Raw genomic sequence first — 18,890 nt, forward strand, 5'->3', positions numbered from 1 at the left:
TAGGAGGATTTATCCCAACCGCGGCCAGTCCCTGCTGCCCCTCCCGCGGTGCCGGCCGAGGAATCCCCCGCCAGCTCCATCGCCCATCCCCATTCCTGCTGCTGTTGTGTAACCCATGGGATAAAGCCAGGCAGCCCAGATGTGCAGAGCAGCAGCACTGAAATCCCCTGGGAGGATGAGCAGGATACAACACCACCTCCTGGCAGCTGCGGGGCCACTTCCCCCAGCAGCACGTCCAGCTGCTGCCAGGGAGTTACACCAGGAGCAGGACAAACCCCCCTCACAGCTCTGATGCCACAGGCAGTGCCCCTCCCCCGTCCCTTACCTGATAAATTAATTTCCGTTAACGAATCCCGCGTGGTGGTTCCAACGGCGGTCAGCAGGTTAATAGACTGATCTGTCACGTGGTTACAGTAACTGAGATTGAGTTTGGAGAGCAGGGGCATGTGCCTGATGATCAGCCGCAGCGAAGCATCTGTGATATCCAGGCCGGCCAGGCGCAGCTCCACGATGTTCCGTAGCTTACTCCGGTTGTCGATCTGACCTGCAAGGCAGAGGCAGCAGGTCACTCCCAGGAGCCCCACCCCGTGCTGCCAACATCTGCAGGCCTCTATGAAATGCACTGTGACACACAACACTGCTGCCCTAGGTCAACTTCAGAGCTTTTGCCCGTCTGGAGCTTTGGAGTATCAGCAGGAACACTTGTCTATTTTTGGAACAGGCACGTGGACAAAGCCACTTCCTGATTTCAAAACAAAGGGATGAAAGTAACTGCAGGGGCCCAGCAGAATTACAAGTTGGGAATAAGCAGTAGGCTGTGCAGTGCATGCCAGAAAGCAGATCTGATTTGCTCAAAATTTCACCTGAGCTGAAATCCGGGCGAATGTGGCATGACCCACAGAACTGCTCCTTCCCTGAACTGGAAGAAAGTGTTTCCATACTCTCTAAAGTACACCCGTTGCAGCCTGAAGAGAAGAAAGTCAGACAGAAAACCAGCACAGTGGCTCAGATGATGGTTCAGCAGCCAGAGAACATCACTGTCACCCCGGGGCTCCAGCCAGGAGTGTTGCAAGTCACTACCTCGAACTCCCCGAGGGACAGCACGGCCCCAGCCCCACCAGGTTCAGCTGTGGGGGCTCCTGGTTTGCTCCGAGGGGAGCTAAGTACAAAACACGCCCCGGGGGTGGGACCGGGCTCCCGGGCTCCTCCTGCTGTTACCTGGCCGGTTGTCCGTGGGTGGGGACAGGAGGTCTCTCATTTGTGCGTCTTTCAGTCCTTCTGCCCACTGCACGTCCAGAGTTCGCAGCAAGGGACAACTGGAGCTACAAAGTGCCGACACTGCTATCCATGAGCACCCTGATAACAGCAGGTCCCGCAGACCTGCGGATACAGAACAGGTTGGAGCACTGTGACCTTCCCAGAGACATCCCAGTGACCTCCACTGGCACCCCCAGGGTGCTCTGACCACGGTCCCAGCGCTCCGGAGTGAGCTGGGACCCCATAAAGCCTCCTCCTGACCAGCTCCCCATCTCTCCCACCACCTGGAACTTCACTCCCTCCCCCAGTCCCCTCAGCCCTTTCCACAGCAGCATTACCTGCTGGCCAAGACCTGCCTCCAAATTATTTTAACTGAACACGCCAAGTAGTCAGTCACAAAAAATAATTTGGCCCATTTTAACCTGCTGATGCTTCAGTTTTACACATCTCCAGCCCTCCTAGGAGAGTCTATTCCTCTTCTAGGACACCCCAGTCCCTGGAGACTTTCCCCACAGGTTGCAATTTACATACAAACTGGTTTGTGATTTGGTGATCCAAACACATCACTTACCTGGCAGTCTGTTGATAAGCCAACTCAGCTGCTTTTTAGATATATTTGTCCAGCTAAGATCAAGGGTTACAGGCTGTCTCCTAATAATGCCACTAAGCATAAGTGGAGTGATGGATTTACAATGGTTTAAATCTATTTTGGTCCATAATCTTTTGTCACAGCACCTACCCAGAAAGAAAAAAAGCCAACAGCACTTAATTTGGCACTTGTTTGGATTTTGGTAAGGCTTTAAAAGGTGTCATTAAACAGTAGGAAAAACTACAGCATTTAACTGAAAATTGCAAAAATAAGGCCAAGTATTGCAAAGATAAACACAACCCCACACGATGTTATCTAAGTTCCAAGTTTCTCCATCAAATATATCCTGCAATAAAGCATGGAATTATTTCCACAGAATTACAAGCATCAACAACTTTGGATCCCATTTTAAGTCATCCCAGCACTTACTAAAATCTATTCTTATAGCCTGAAGACAGGTCACCACTTCTTCCTTACATTTTGACTATGAAGTCTGATTTAAATAAATACCCCAATTTCCCCTGTGTTTTCCTTACTTAAAACCAGTGGATTTGGGAAAACAAATCCTCCCTCTCCTGTTCTGTGTTTTTGTTATCCCTATCCATGTGGATTATGTGTCTTTTTGCTCTTTATGGTTCTCTAAGGACAACACCACCAAGTCCTGATGAGTGTGCAGGAGTCTGCATTTTCTTGATTTTTTTTTTTTTTGTTAGCAAATACTGTATTTAAGTAGAAAATGCAATTAGCAGGTTTCAGTGACACCAAGCAGCCCATGGAGGAGACACTCCACACACATCACCTCACACTGAATTATCAGCCTCTGTACTTTGTGCATGCTTTGTTACCAGACTGCTGGAAAGGAGCCTGTTCCAGTCTGTCTGTCTGTCCTTGTGCACAGCAGGAACACGGGGCAGAGTCACCAGAGCCACAAGGCTTCACTGAGGGGTCGCTGAAATCTGTAACTCTGCACTAAAGCTTCTGCTGCTGCTGTGCAGCCACAGCTGTGTCAGGGCCACACGGTACCGAGCACAAGGGACACGCTGTGAGCAAATACCACCAACAAAGGATTCCTCTGTAACGTGCTCTGCTGGCACAGAGCACGGGCAACAGGCTGGCTCTCCGTGTACCCTCACAGGGGGACAATCAGCACAGCCCTTGTGAGGAGCACAGGGTGGGATCCTTGCTATCTCAAGAGATATTTAATAGCTGAACTGCACAAATTCCTGACTACCTGCTGGCAGTCAGGAAGTCCTGGGGCAGAATGACACCGAGACTGCCCCAGCCTGGCGTTCCAGCAGCAGGAACACTGCGGTGTCTGACTGCAGCACAGGCTGCTCCGGAGCCCGGCAGGCTGACGCTGAGGCTGAGACACACAGCTCCCATCAGAAATGCTGGGAACTGCTGCTTCTGAGAAAGCAATGTGAGACCTGCCACTTCTGCTGGTCACCCCTTCTGCTTGGGCTCACCAGAGCTCCAGGGACAGCCCACACTCCTCTCCCAGGAAACACCTGCGGCCTCCATCACCTGTCCATGCCCATCCCGTATTCCTCGTATCCCGCCCTCCTTACCATCTGTTCCAGGTCTTGCAAACTCTCATACAGATGCACAAGTCTCTATGACTGAGGTAGCTAAAGACAGCCATCCAGACTTCCCTCTGCATCACGTGGGCTGCCCCGTCATCCAGGGGGAGCGAGTCCGGAGGGGGGCTGATGGGAGGTGGCCGGATCACGTGCCGCTCCATCTGGATGCATTTGGGGGGCGACAGCGAGGGCGGGGGCCGGGCTATTCCCCGGGGGGTGCTGCGCAGGCTGGGCATGAGCTGGTGGTGTCTCAGCTCCCGGGGAGTCCCGTTCAACCCTTTGCTGAACCTATGGAGTCTCTCGCTGTTGTTCAATGCACGCTTGGGTTCCTCGTTCTCGCTCTCCGGTTCAGATTTGATGGGTTGATGGTTCTCATTGGCAAGGCTGTTCTCGGTTTTTTGGATCTCCTGGTTAAGCTCTTTGCTGAGCTCCTTGCTCAGTTCTTTATTGGGAAGCCGCCTTTTCCTCCTCATCTTGAACTTCTTCTTGTCCCTGGGCTCGGCACCCTCTGTGCTGGGCCCTGCTGTGGGCGAGCTCGACCGAGACTGGTCACTATCCTTGGACCTGGGGGGTGCTTCTGGCAGCTCATCCTCGGGCTCCTGCTTGAGGCGCCGCAGGGGTTTGATCATGGCAGTTCGGTCATCCGGGGCCTTCCACGATCGCCGCTGGAAGGAAGAGACAAGGGCTGACTGTGGGAGCAAGGCCATGCTCAGCAGCACTTCCCAGCAGTGCTTCCCATGCGGATGCTCCGCACAGGAGCCCTGCCCTGGCCGGGCCCCCTGCCAGTGCCAGGCCCCACCCATCCCAGCACCATCCCAGCACTGGGGCGCAGCCACCGGCCAAAGGTATCGAGTTCAAGTGCCAGCAGGGATGAGGAGCCCAGCTATTGGCTCACGGGACTCCAAGAGTGATAAAGGTACTGATTCACCGTGCAGAATCCTGCACATTCCAGGGCCTTCCCATCTCCAAGTCGATCATTTACACAGAGAAGATCAGCAGCATGCCATGGACAGCTTTGTCCCCAGCAGGCCACAAGAACCCAGGCTCGGGCCACACCCACTGGGCACCCACATCAAACACTGCCCCAGTGCCCTCACACCATGGCCAGAAGGGCCATTCCCAAAACCTCTGGAATCGCAGCTGCCATCCCAGCTGCTGGACACCCAACAGCCCCCTTTTAGACACTTTAGATGCTCCTTTACACCCAACCAAACCCTGGCCATCCCCTCCAATGCCTGCAGAACAGGGAATGTGACACCCCAGGGGCTGCTGAGTGTTCACCGGGCTCAGCCAGCACCTTCCTCCTGCCCTGGTCCCTGCTCCCAACAAACTGCTCTGCACTTGCTCCCACTCATCCTCCGATTCATCAGGCTGTGTGAGAGACACAAACTGAGGCCCGGGAAGGCTTCAAGCCTAATCTGATCACCACAAGCAAGAAAGAAGCCACCAGCTGTTAAAATGAAATAGCTCTAATAAGGAGATCTGGACTGGCAAGGAGAGGCAACTGCTGTGAGCACACTTGTTGTGTCAGAGGACCTGTGCTTTCGCTTTCCCAATGAACTAATTGCATCAAGGCAGTGGCTGTGTTCCCAAGTTTCAGCCTGGGGCACATGGCAGAGAAAGCTGATCACCCTGCCTTAAAATTAACATACTATAAAGAGAGAGGTCACAGTAAGTTAATGGCAGGTTAGATAGAATAAAAACATTACAACACCAGCCCAGTGCAGCTTCCAGCACCCCTCACACAGGGCACTGATGGGTGCTCTGCTTCCAGGCACTGGAATTCTGTGATCATGGCAGGCTGTGAGAAGGGAGCAGTGTGCCAGGACATCCCTGGCTCCCTGGGGGAAGCAGGGACTCCAGGATGTGCTGTGTGGCAGGGGCAATATTCAACCACACAGGAAGGGCCAAACATCAGTACTGAAACAGACTTTTATTCCCTGGGTCATCAAAACTCAACTGGTTGCTGTATTTTAATATGGGACACCCAAACAGAAAATACAAAACCAGACAGTGCAGCTGGAGTTAAAGGCTTCCATGAGAGATTCTGTAATTTCAAGATGTAAATGGGATAGTTTGTTTTCTTCTCCAAGTTTTAGCTGTCAGAAGAAAGTAAGAAACCCAAACACATTTGTTGTGTTGTGTGGTAATGTGGTGACCCACAGTGCCTTCCTCACTGGGGGGAATCCAAAGGGATGGGGAAAGGAAAGCATGGCCAGCAGCAGGTGTGCATGAACTGGTACTGTGAATTCTGCTCTCTCTCCACCAAAGCAGCCCAAATCCTTCCATCTGCCATCCTGCAGCACTCCCACTGCCTGGCCTTGCAGGACTGACTGACTCCCACCCCTGGTGAGCTGCACATGCAACACTCATCCAGCTACAGATTCTGATTTTACAGCCATCAGCCACTTACTTGTGAGACACAGTAAATCTGAGCCCTCATTTCTGCCTCTGCAAACCAGCATTTCTGCATATCCCAAGTACCACATTTTGAAATCCACCAATTCAGAGTGTCCCTGCCTGGCCTGAGAGCCCCAACTGTCACGTTCAGGGCCAGATCATCTACACAACTGCTGGGAGCAGCTCAGGCTCTCTGCAGCCACCCCAAGGTGTCCTTTCCAAAGGCTCCCGTGGGTTCCCAGGCTGGCGCAGCCCCAAACCAGCTGCCAGGCGCCACCACGTGGAGAGACATGAAAAGGTTTCCATGAAAAATTGATTTTCACCTTGTTCCTACTGTGAGCACCTTGTAAAGACTTTTCAGTTAAAGTGGGTTTTCCAGTACCTTGAATAAAACAACAGCCACAGCCCAGTGTTTCTGGCCTCTGAACATCAACTCGAGTATCGCTGTTCAAGCCACTGTCCCGTCAGACCAGCAGCTTTTACCAGAAAGGTAAAACACTGCAGGTTCCTCTGGGAACAATCTGGGATTTGGGATGAGCTCTAAGCCAGGAGAGCAGAGACACCAGCCCCAGCCAGCCCAGGCTCTGCGCAGACCCGTGGGAAGGGGGTTGTGCCTTACCCGCTTTCTCATCGTGGGTTCCTGGGATTTCTCGAATTTCCGTTTCCTCCACAGATGCACTTCGTCAGACTTTCTCCTCAGGATTGACTCAACTGGAGCCTTTTTGGAATGTTCCTCCGATTTCCGCCTGGGAGTCTCCTCACAGTCCCCTTTCCGTTTGGCAGCATCTGGCACTTCCTTGTTGTCTCTGTTAATTTTCTGCTCCTTCAGCAACGAGCCCGGGAGATTTGACGCGTATTTAAATCCTGGTCCGCGCTTTTGCTTGTACGCCAGAGAGACACAAAACACAAACCAACTTTATACCTTATGCATCTCCCAGCTCTTTACGTTGCCACCAGCACTCCAATGCTGGTGGGTTGATCACTTTTCAACACACAAAATTATTAGTAAGGAGTTAAAAGTTTTAATTTTCCTGAAGTTATTTTTCTAACTACACACTTGCAAGTGTCTGTCTCAGTCTGCAAAGAAATAATGTTTCACTAATTCCAACAGACACTCCAGGTTTTGCATAATTGCTTGTGAACTTTTAATTTAAGGAATTTTCAGTGTGAAAATTAACATGCAGCAGTGCACAGAACTAACCTAAATATTTCCCAGGTGCTGGGTGAAGTGCTGGTACAGGAATACAAAAATTACTGAAGAACAGAAAGCTGTGAGTTTGTCTCCTTCCACACACAGAATCATCATGGAATGAACCATATAACCCAGGAATGGTTTGGGTTGGTAGGGACCCTGAAGATCACCTTATTCCAATCCCCCACCATGAGTAATTAAGAACAAAACCTGAATTAAGCACAAAACCGAAAGCTGGTATTGGGCTGAAGTCTATCTACAAGCCAGAGGGAATGCTTAAGATTTTGTATCTCATTCTAGCACCACTTATTCCCATTAAACTCACTTTTCCAGTTTTCCCTGCATGGTTGCACTTTGGACACTCCCAGCAGTTCGGCAGCTCATCGTTAACCACACCATCCGATTCCTTCACCTGTGGAGGAGACACAGCAATTCACAACTGTGCTGCACAAGCCTGCAGGAAGGTGATGGTCATTCCAAGGCATTCTGTACAGCTCCTTGTTTTCTGGAATGGACTGCAGCCCTCCCAGGGGAGCAGAGGCACCGTCCTGCTGGTGCTGAGCAAGCCCTGGGTGCTGCACAGCCACCCCTCAACAATGCAGGCAGGTGGAAGGAACGGTGGCCAAACATATCTGACAAAGGGCTCAGCTCTGGGCTTTCCACAAAGGTCAGTGACAATCCCAATTCACACTCTGCTCTTAGAACAACACCACCAAACACCCCAACAGCCCAAAGCAACCTCCCAAACCCAGGGCTGCGACTGCACCATCTCCAAACACCCCTCTACACCTTGGCTTTGCAAAGCCCAGTCTCATGTCCCCCAGAGAGGCACGGCCTGATCCTTCAGGCAGGCAGGGTTCTCCCATCCATGTTCTCACATACATTAATCCCATGGGCATTTCTAACAGCACAGCACCCTGCACTGTAATCAAGTGTTCCTTAAAATACTTTTCTTTCAGGATCAGAACTAGCAGTCCCAGCCTGCAGCCCTTCAGCCCATGTGCCAGTGGGGATGGTGGCTGCCAAGGCAGCTCGGAACAGGAACGTTTGTTCACAGGACCGGACACACGGAGGCATTTCCAGAGTTTCTCACACCCCCAGATCCCCAGTCAGTGTAAAGGAGAGAAGGGCTGATGACTTCACTGCCTCCAACACTGACAACTTTGCTTTCTGAAAGAAACTCATGCTCAGTGTTACACTCCAGCAAAAGCACAATCCTGCCCTACACAGCTGGAATGCTCCTCCTTGTTTCTGGATTTGCACACAGGAGCCTGGAGTGCTTTCCAAACAGGAGACAGGCATTTCAGACAAGACATTTCTGCAAATGAAAAGGAGAGCTAAGATACACCCTCCACACAAACACACACTCACTGATGGCACGTTCCCACTTAATGGTTTTGTTACATATTCAGAAAAAACAAAACTTGGGGTGGGGGGAAAAAAAGAAGAATATTTATTTATTACTACTGCAGACAACAAAAACATGCTGCTGTCCAGACCAACAGCTGGGCACTGGCAGCAGCAGTGTGGCTGCAGGAGACAGGAACAAGCACAGGCAGGGATCTACAGATTTTTCATGTTTCTGAAAACATTTCCTCCTCTCCTCCCAGGGCAGGGAAAAGGCACTGGCTGTGCAGGAGCAAGCCCTTGGATTTAGGAACTGCTTCCTCAAGTCCCTGAGCCAGACAGCAGCCATTCTAGTTTCACCATCCAGTGAGAGTGATGACATGTCAGTCTCTCAGCAAGTCTCCCGGAGTTAATAAATGAGTAAATGAAGTGGGCAGAATTTAAATACTGGTTTTATCACAACTGTGTGCCTTTGAACCTTCTTTCCCATGGTAGGTGTAAGATACTCCAGGAGCTGTTGTATACATCTCTGCCTCAGGGGAACAATTCCTGGCCGAAGCCCAAGTTGGGAACAAGTTATTTCCCGCACTGAATATAGAACAAGTGCTGCTGAAGGGAAAGCATTACAGCTCTGTCCCTTCTGTGAAGTTTAAGGAACTGAACAGATGTGAGGAACTGTAAGCAAACTAATTAGACACACACAAACCTGCCACTGAATCTGTCCCAAGCCTTTCAGGCTGGGTGGGAGCCAGTTCTGAGTGTTTGCTGCAAACAGCAGGTGGGTGTCTGAGGCACAGCATGAGGCGTCACAGAAACCTACCTGCAGCACGAGGTCAGCAATTCAGTCTGAGCACGAGACCTCGCTGCTGAAGACTTGTCTTGGTAGGGATATGGAGACCCTGGGATGCTGATCCAGCATCCCTGAGGGAGAGCCATGAATTCTGGCAGCACCCAGACTGAAACAGGCAGTGAGACACACCTGGGCTGAAGCTGCACTGGGAAAGGCCTTTGTATCCCTGCTGCACTGACAAGGCAGCTAAATATGCTGCCACCATTATCACTACATTCAGCTGAAATGGAAAAGAACAGGCTCCTAGTGGAGAAAGGAACCCCTTCTCCCAAAAGAAACAGCATCAGATGCTACACTCAGACATGCTAGCCAGCAGTACCAGCAATCTGAGATGAAGCAAGAAAAATTCACCACTCTTGGCTCAACTCAAACACTCTGTAACAATGAAAGGCAGTGTTCATCCCAAAATCTCATGAGCTCCCTCTGGAAGCAGTGCTGCACTTGCAAAACTCTCACCAAGATCATTTTCATAAGAAACCCGTTCAGCAAAACAAGCATTTGTGTTGGTGTGGTATTTTCAAGGAAAGAAGGGTGCCAGGAAGCTCCTGTGACACTTCTGAGCACGTGGAACATCCTGGCTGTCCCCAGCACAGCTCCAACACCAGCACTGTGGGTGCTCTGGTACCCAGGGCTCCCCAGCAAGGGGCCCCCACAGAAGCCCCTCCAGGCTCAGTAAGCCAGGGCACAGGTACACCTGAGCCACCCTTAATTTAACTCCTCAGAGAGGTCCTCTGACACTGCTGTTTCAAGGAGAAAACCCCCTAGAACATGTACAGCCTAATCAGGGAGCTGGAAGAAGATGGTGTCCAAACCACCACCAACCTCCCCCAGAGAACAAATCACCCTCTGCATATGCCAAACTACTCCACAATCTCTGGGAGATGCATTTGGAGGGAATTCACTCCACATGGGAATAAGCCACGAAAGGACATCTGCCCTTCAGTGATCCAGTTTATTCCAGTCTCCCCCAACAGTACATTTGCCAGACACTTAGCTGGAGATGACCAGCAGTTCACATGGTGCTATTTCCCAAGTGGGACAGGAAGGGACTTTCCCTCGTGGGCAGCAGAAGCAGCTGCCCTGGGGCTGGGGCTGCATCAAAGGCTATTTATGGGCTCCATCCTCAGGGCTCAAGCGCTACAGCAACATGTAAATATGGCAAGAGATTTGTGTCTTGCAGGAAATCATGGAACCTGGGAATAAAGAGCAAGGAAGGATCCAAGGAAGAGGCTCCGTTTTCCTTTTGCTGTTTCCCTGAGCAGTTTCATCTCACCTTCCAAGATGATTCTGAAATCCTACCAGTGCTTTTTTGCCTCAGAAAATAAACAGCACCAGTTACCCACCATTTCAGCTCAGCAGAAGCACTGAGAAATCAAAATACAAGACACACAAGGTACACAGTAAATATTCCAGTGCTTAATTGTCAGGAACACCCAAAGTAATGCTGTTCCTAGTTACCAAAAGAGCACTCAGAACACCACGCACGTGTAAGAGAACAAACAGCACTTGCCTGACTTCACAGATCTGACCCACATCCTGTACCACTAGTCCCAAATGTAGTATGGGGAGAGGAAACCATACCTGAGCTGCCACTAGACAACAACTGTCCTCTGAACTCAGCCCTGCGTGCCATGGACACTGCAAAGGCAGAGATGGGGGAGAACAGGGCACTTCCAGCGAGGGTTGGAATAGCAAAGCAGCCAGAATTAAGGCACCTCTTAAAACGAGCAGCTCCTTCCTCTGCTTCATCAGCCCCCAAAGTTTTGTTTTAAGCAGAACCAAACAAGCAAAGCTCCCTTTCAGAGCCCATCTGTGGCAGGAACTGAGCACCAGCTCCGTGAATCAGGGAGAAGGCACAGCTCTGGTTTGCCAGCTCCCCACGTTCTGCTCTAATAAATGACAGTGCAGAGCTTGGTGCAGCACCACGTACAGCTCAGGAGAAATGAAAGGCCAGGAGAGCTGCACCCCGGGCCTGCATTAGGAACACACATACCTCTCCTCCCAGGCATCCCAGAAGGGCCCAAACGCTGCTTTCTGGGGCATGGCGTGTCAGAATGCATTTGCTTTGGCAAATCACTTTAACCATAAACAAATCAGCAACAGGAAATGGCTGATCAGCTGAAAGAAACCAGCTCTGGAGAAAGGCAGCCTCTAAATGCTAATGCACAAAGATATGCCCAAAATGACACTTTTGTTACCAGCAAAGAATACAGCTGCTCACAGGACTCACGTCAGCCAAGGGTGAGCACTCCTGCAGCCTGACACTCGCTCAGGCTGTTCTCCACAGCTGCACTCCTCCTGCTCCAACATTTGCTCCTGACATCTTTAGAGCCAGCTGCCACCCTAAGGCACATCTGTGCCTGGACCTACATGAGCAGCCAATCGCTCACCTGTACTTTGTGGCACTCAGCAAGAAGCTCTGACATGGACTTGGGAATATCTCATGCTGAAGTACAGGCAGATTGCTCTGCCTTCCCCATCCCAACTGAAACACCTCACTTCCTTAAACAAGGGGCAAAAAGAAAGAAACAAACCTGTAAGATCTTTGCATGCACACACACACAGGGGATGTCCAAAGCCAGGTCTCTGCTCCCAAGGAATGCTTTTTACACCAAGGACCCTGCCTGCTGGTCAGGGCTGTGTGTGCCACAGATCTCACCCTGCTCCTCACACCAGCTCTCTGCTCACCTACTGATCTGTCCAAAAATGAAAACCTGAAAGCCTCCCAATTTCTGTGCACGACTTTTACATTGTGATAACTAATTCAGCTTTTGTTTCCAACGTGTATCACATCCTTGTACTCACCTTAAGGCATCCTGGGTGTATGATTTCATTACAAATGGAGCATTCCATTAGCATGAGATTAAACTTGCTCTCCTCCTCTTCCACAGTGTCCTCTTTCCCAGCTTCTCCACACACCAGACACACAGCAGTATGGGGCAGCACCGGCTGTTTACGCATCAGAAAGAACCGATCAAGACATGGCAGACTTGGAAACACAAGAGCTCAGTGTGCATTTACAGTATCCTCATTCCAAAGGGGAGATAAACAGGGATTAATTGTGCAAACTGACATGAAGGCAAAAAAAAACTGTTAACAAATTTGGGCTGGGTACCAAACCAAGCTCCACAGGACACACTTTACCAAAGTGTCCTCCCTGTAGCAAAACAGATTCAGGGAGCATTCCTGGGATGGATGAAAATGCAATTTTGGTGGGCTCCTTGAATCTGTGAGCTGACAGAGACATTGGCATGCAAGTCACTTCACCAGTGTACAATGGGAGGGGATAGAAGCAACCTAGAACATCACTATTCACATCCATTAGGCTTCACAATCCGAGTCGCAATTTGGCAGCTCCCCTATTTTACAGGCAGGGCAGACAGATGTTATGGGACCTGATCCAGGTCTCACAGCAAGCCCACAACAGAACCAAGAACAGACCTTCTCCTGACTGGCAGTCCATTATCCAGGGCCCTGCTCCCAACCTGAGCACTGCAAAAAGCTCTGCTCACTTAGAAAGAAGATTCTCTCCTGCATGTGTCACAAGTGAGATCAGACAGATTTTTTTCTGTCTTTTGCTGAGGCAGAAAGGGAACTGCAGTATCTCATATACCTGTCACCCATGTCAAAGCACTGAATGCCACTCTAATTAAAAAGCCACCTTTTTGCTAATGATTAACAAAATTCCGGTCTGCAGCAATAAGGTATAAACACCACTACAAAAAAGAAAAGGAAGATCCTAAGCTGGCCACAAAGGGAAGTGCAATCGATTAGGCTGAAAGCCCTTAACTATTACACAGCCAGAGGCAGAGACGTGGCTTTTCACAGCAAGGATCTCTTGTGGATGGGGTGAATAATCCCTAAGTGGATACCTGCACTGCAACCCAAACTTCAGCAGCAACGGTGCATCCTTCAGCAAGTTTCAGGCAGGAGGAAGCTCAGCTGCAGTGAGCCATTAGAGCACAGAGCATTTTGCAAACAGCAGTACAATTTTTCTTGCTGGGAGCAAGGGTGCCCAGGCAACCTCCTCTGTGCCACAACTGGCTCTGTCCCACTGAGGGGCTGGAACAGCAGCTGTGCTGTCACAACGTGTCCCCCTCAGACCTGTTCCATGCAACAGTGTCCCAGGCACTCCTGCTTTCCTTCCTGATGGAAGTGCAGAGGAGGCTCCTGCTCTCTGAACAGCAGTACCATTGGCTCTCTGAAGGTTTCTGAGCTTAATGAAAGTCTGTGTCTAGTTAATACTGTCCATGTTATTAACCAGGGCAAGCACAATCCCAGAACTGTAGGGATCATTACTTCCAGACAGCTTCGGCATTTTGCAGGGTTTTTTTGGCTGGAAGCTGCTGGATAGGTAGCACAATGTTATTACTACTGAATTGTTACAGAACAAGAGCAAAGCCAACAGGATTGCTTACAGATATGTAAAGCACCTTGAAAGTTACAACACTTCAACTCCTTAATTTTCTGTGCCTTTGCTGCTCTAAGAGTTTGTAATAATTCTCCTGATACTTGCACCAACACAAAAAGTGCAGAAAAGTCACTGTCAGTGCATGTGAGGGTAGGACAAGCAATCAGAGTCCCCTGGCTACCTCTGTCCTAACTGGAAGGAAAACTCTAGGCAACAAGAAGAAAAATAAATTTTCATTGGAAGAAAGAGGATGACTACACTCAGCTAGAAGAGAATCCAGATCATCTCCAAAAGGCTCAGTCTTTTGGTAACTCGTGTTATCAAGAATGAAACAGCTTAGTATGAAAGTTTCCTTCATCAGTAAGGATGAGAAAGCACACTGCAGCCCTAATTTAGTCCTTCCACTAAAAAGGCAGCATGATTTCACTATTTCTTGCCCCTGGAGAATAATAAATTCTTCATCCATGCTGTTCAATTCGTGCCACACTCCAGGAAATCAAGTGTTCAAAGAAAAGACACTTGAGCTGCAAAAGCACTCTGCAGAAAGGTGGATATTCCATGTACTTTACTGAAAGATCCAGCAGCACTGAACTCAATCCTCTATGTCAGGAACAGTGCAGAGCTTGGAACAGGACATGGAGTGAGCTACCAGGACCAACTACGGAAAATCTTAAGTGCTTATCAGTTTTTTTATCAGTGTCAGGTGAAGTCATTTAATGCCTCCACTTCAGCCATCTCCTAAGAATTAAAAGAAAACCCCCCCAAATACTAAGTGAAGGGAACTGTAATGAGAGAAATCAGTATAGACAGGATGATATTTCAGTTATGAATAAACAACATTCCTTTCCTTAAAAAAACAACAACAAAAGCAAACCAAACCCATAACAACAGCATAAACAAGACCTTCCAAAGAATTAAGATAAAAGCTAAAGCTGATTTTTAGCCTTGAACAGAGCCACTGCAGACAGGAGACCTGAGAAGAAGCTCCACAAGTCAGCACGGCAGCAACGGATTCAAAAGCTGCTTGAACAACTTAATAGAAGATTAATCTGTCAATATTTGTTAAATAGAAAGCTATCGCTTGTGACTTGAGAAGCTCCTAAGTAATGTATCACAGGAGCCCAGGAAACCAACTGCCTGCTTGCCCTGTTCCAATGCTCTTTCCCTGACAGCCATTTCCAGTCCCTGAAGAAGACAAGACCCTGGATTGATGGCTCTCTGTCTCATTCAGATCAGACCCTCTGTTCTATGCCTAAGTAACAGCAAACAAATTGAAATTCAGATCTCAAGGAGCCTGGGGCTGGGGTCACCAACACCAAAATCTTGGAGGCTGCCAGTCAAGGACTTTGCACATCTTAATTTATGTGGGTAAGACAGCAAAGATGATTGCAGGGCAGCTTTTCTCAGGAAATTCCAACATTCAAACCAAACACACCTCTTCGCCCTTTAAATCAGAGCTTCCCACTCTTCCCCCTTTTCCCCCAAATCCCAGAGTTTGAGGGCGATTTGAGTGCTGATTTTTGATGTACTGACAATCTCCACTTCTATACTGCTGAGAAGGGAAGCTGGGCTGTTAAGTTTTAGTGGCATTCTGGTTAAAGATTTGGGGAGGATGAGAAGTACTGAGAAAGAAGGGATCTGAGCTGAGAGGGCAGGGTTTACACACTTTGGTCTGACGCACTCTGGAGACTACTCAGAGCAGAGCTCCCAGTCCCACACCTGTTCACCCAGGAGACACAGCGAGAGGAAAGGGCTCTGCAGACGAGCTGCAGGCCCAGGCACACTTACAGCGATGCACTGCCTCATGATGCAGGACTGCTTCATTCTGCCGGGCCCCCCAAACTTCTTCATGTCCTTGCAGAAGTGGCACTCGCCGCACTCTGTCCGCAGACACGCCTCGCACTTGCGGCATCGCGTCCTCCGCCGCCGGGCGCCCGCCGTGCTCCGGTTGGCCGCGAGCTTCACCGCAGAGGCAGCACCCAGCTTCCCCTTGGGCCGCCCGACTGCCCTGTTCTGGAAGAGACACACACACACAGGGTCAGCTGCATACCCTGCCTCCCTGCTGAGCTGTGTGGAAAACTGACCGGTGTTATCGGAATTATGCATACACAAGTAACACTCAGCAGATATGTATGATTACTTGTAGACATAAAGGAGTTCCATCGCCTTTCCAAGAAAGGATGTGTTGTAAAAAGGCACAGAAGCCAGGACATAAATGAGAGATCCCAAAATCAGAGCAAGCCCATTTCAATAGGAGAGCAGGGAGAAGCCATTTAGGCACAGCTCAACACAGGACCAAGTCCCAAGTGAGGCTTGGGTCAAGAGATGATCTGTGCCAGTGCTGAGCTCTGGGCTAGAGACCTCTTCGTTCTGTGCTCAGATTAAGCGAGAAGGACTTCCTCTGCTGAATCTAAGGAGCAGCAAAAGTAATTTAGTGGTTAGGTACAGCAGAGAAGCACTCAGCAACAGCTCAAGCCCCCAGTAATCTCCCTAAGAAACCAGGAGAGTATGAACTACTGCCAAGTGATAAAGTAGGAAATAAAACACAAATGCTACAAACCCCCTCCAAGGTAGCTCCCCTCCTATCCAATACTATCAAGTGCTCAAAAATAGAACACCAACTGATGATGTGCAAAGGCTAAAAAGGGCATCCCAGGTCTAGATTTCAATGACCTTTAAGACAGAAACTAAAGGAGCATGAAAAGATTTGAAATGATTAGGTTAACTGCAACATATTCACTCTGGACATCCAAATTTCATGTTCTCATCAGAAACTCCCTGTTATACACAAGAACTTACAGCTCAAGCCAAACATCACTAAATACCATGTAATTGTATGGGGCTAATTATGCAAGAATTGGCTTGGCTCATATTGACCTCTGACAGCTTTCTCCATAAAGATGATAATAACAGGACTGCAAAGCTCATCTGGTTTAGCATTTATACAACTCTTCCATTTTCTGCACATCTCAGCATATGACCAACAGACCACCCAGTTTCACTTTCTGTTCCTGTTGAATTCTGGGCAATCATCAAGGCAGGGGCAGCTTGGCTGTAGGGAGCCATGCAGAAATTCCACCAGTTTTTAAAAGAAAAGATGTGGAAACATTCCACTTGGTTGTACAAAAGCTTCCCTGAGTGTCCTGCTGTACAACCCTGAAGAGAAGCCACACTGCAGTGTATTTGATCTTCCTCCCAGCTGACTTAGCAAAGCTCCAGTGACTTTCTCTAAGCTGCAGAGAAGTGCTGATATTTTAACAGCCTCCATCCCAGGAATCTCAGTGCTGGGAGAGCAAAGAAGTCAGGAGCTAGACCCCTTAAACTTTCTCTCCTACGGACTATCGTTACTGAGGTGGGAGAAAACACTACTTAGTCCATGAGGTTGTGCAGATTTCTGCTAGTCTTTAATTCCACTCCTCTGGAACAGATTTTGTTCCGTGTGCAGGTTGAATCTCACCGTGGTGCGTGAACACGGACGAGCACAGCTTCCTTCCCATCAGCAACCGCAGCAGCCGCCTGGATTTCAGATCAATGTCAGACACTCTAAAGAATAAATATTTACCTTCTAGACCAACTTTCCAGCCTCTCAAGGATAAAGTTGGCTCTGGCAGGACTGGCTTAGAGGCAACCTAGATAAGAGATAATTTTCTTCCTCAGCATGAATCACTCCTCCATTCTATTAGAGTCTCCTTCAGCTACGAAGGGAGGCGAGACACGAACGAAGGGCTGGATATCAGCGGGAACAAGTTAAACCAAAACATGCACAACAACCTTGGCAGCTCCCCTTGGACAACAGCACATGGAAGATTCTGTGTGAGCACCTGACTCCTTCCTACTGGGATGCAACATGATAAAGTTTGAGGCAAACAACAGCTATGACACCATCAGAATGCTGTTTTTAAATGCTTTCAAGGAAAAATCGAACTCTGTACTTTTCCAGCTGAAAGACAACTCCTGCTCCTGCCACAGTAATACGAGCCAAGTCCTAATTCTGAGGACAACAGTTTAAATGCCAGGACACTGCAAAGACACAAGTGATAAAAAGGCATCACTTGAACACAGAATTTGAGAATCCTAAAAAACCCCACAAAAGCAGGAAGGTGAGAAGTACAAGAACAAGCCTGAAGTCAGACCACACCACACAACTCAGATTTCCTTCCAGACACCATCAGCACACAGCAGAGGTGCAGACCTCCATCTCACTGTATGGAACATTTCTTGCCTACCCAAAGCTCTTCACTGCTCGTTAGCAAATTGTACGAGCTGGGTCTGTACTAATTTACCAACCAACCAATCCTCAATCCAAGCCACGTTTTCACTCCAGGATGTCGCAGCCAGCAAGGCTGGAGAGGCCTTGCAGGAATTCCCACTCGTATCTAGTTTCAAGGGGCTCCAAAAGTGGTCGTTTAAAAACCTCCACAGAAGAAAATCTGGCCTATGGGTTCCTCCCAGAAAGGGGCTGGGATTCAAGGGGGTAGAAGGAGCCTCCAACATGGCTTGGGGTTTATTTAGCATGTGGCAGACAGCCAGATAAATTCCAGGTCGATGTTAGTGAGGAGATGCTGCAGGATTTCCAGCTCAAACTGCAGTTTTACAACGTACCAGCCCTGGTAATGAGACTGGGTTAAATCTCCTCCACAGCTCCTGTCCCCATCTCTGTACTGCAACTTGCCACCCTCCCAGCACAACTCCATGGATTTGTCTTGCAAATAATGAGCACATGATAGGGGATGGCAGCACTCCTTATCCTGGGCCAGCAAACAGCAGCTCCACGGCCTGAGGCTCAGGGCTGGGTGTCATAGCAAGCCCTACACCAGGTTCTAGGCCAACACAATCTCACTCCTGTGTAGGGGACCCCACCATCTCCTTTCCCAAGGAGATGCAACCCTCAAGCACAGTCTGGGCCTGCTGACTCTGTAGCCCCCCACAGCCATCTCTGAGAACTGCCAAGGAAACAAAGATTGTACCAAACTTGAAGACTTTTTTTTCCCCTTAAACCTTACAACAGAAGCCAGGGAGCTGAGACAGATCCTGCCTGAAATACCATCACCAGCCACCCGCTACGTCCTCCAACATTTCCACAAAAACTGTGCTCATAACTTCTATGGCCACAGCAAGTCTTCAAAAGAGAGGCAGGGGGATGCTGAAGTGGCGACAGCACCTCTGCCAAGCTCTCAACAAAGGCAGTGCAAGCAGCTGCTGAAACATATTAGGATTAATATCTTAAACCCCTGTCTCTATTACACCAAAACCTAGAAAGCTGG

At 49.3% G+C, this 18,890-nt stretch overlaps 1 protein-coding gene across 2 annotated transcripts in view; it reads right to left on the reverse strand.

Moving 5' to 3' along the window:
- KDM2B (lysine demethylase 2B) overlaps positions 1 to 18,890 on the reverse strand; it is a 107,819-nt gene that overhangs the window by 1,296 nt on the left and 87,633 nt on the right. Inside the window, exons 13-21 of one of the 2 annotated variants that reach the window (XM_069030609.1) lie at positions 15,415 to 15,639; positions 12,021 to 12,164; positions 7,344 to 7,430; positions 6,446 to 6,706; positions 3,415 to 4,091; positions 1,829 to 1,992; positions 1,219 to 1,380; positions 864 to 965; positions 326 to 544 (exon numbers count right to left, since the gene is read on the reverse strand). In XM_069030609.1, coding sequence (XP_068886710.1) covers positions 326 to 544; positions 864 to 965; positions 1,219 to 1,380; positions 1,829 to 1,992; positions 3,415 to 4,091; positions 6,446 to 6,706; positions 7,344 to 7,430; positions 12,021 to 12,164; positions 15,415 to 15,639 — 2,041 coding nt within the window. The remainder of the gene's footprint in view (positions 1 to 325; positions 545 to 863; positions 966 to 1,218; positions 1,381 to 1,828; positions 1,993 to 3,414; positions 4,092 to 6,445; positions 6,707 to 7,343; positions 7,431 to 12,020; positions 12,165 to 15,414; positions 15,640 to 18,890) is intronic. The other variant, XM_069030610.1, reaches the window with a different exon arrangement.

This window comes from Aphelocoma coerulescens, chromosome 15 (assembly GCF_041296385.1).
Source record: "Aphelocoma coerulescens isolate FSJ_1873_10779 chromosome 15, UR_Acoe_1.0, whole genome shotgun sequence".
Classification (NCBI taxonomy): domain Eukaryota; kingdom Metazoa; phylum Chordata; class Aves; order Passeriformes; family Corvidae; genus Aphelocoma; species Aphelocoma coerulescens.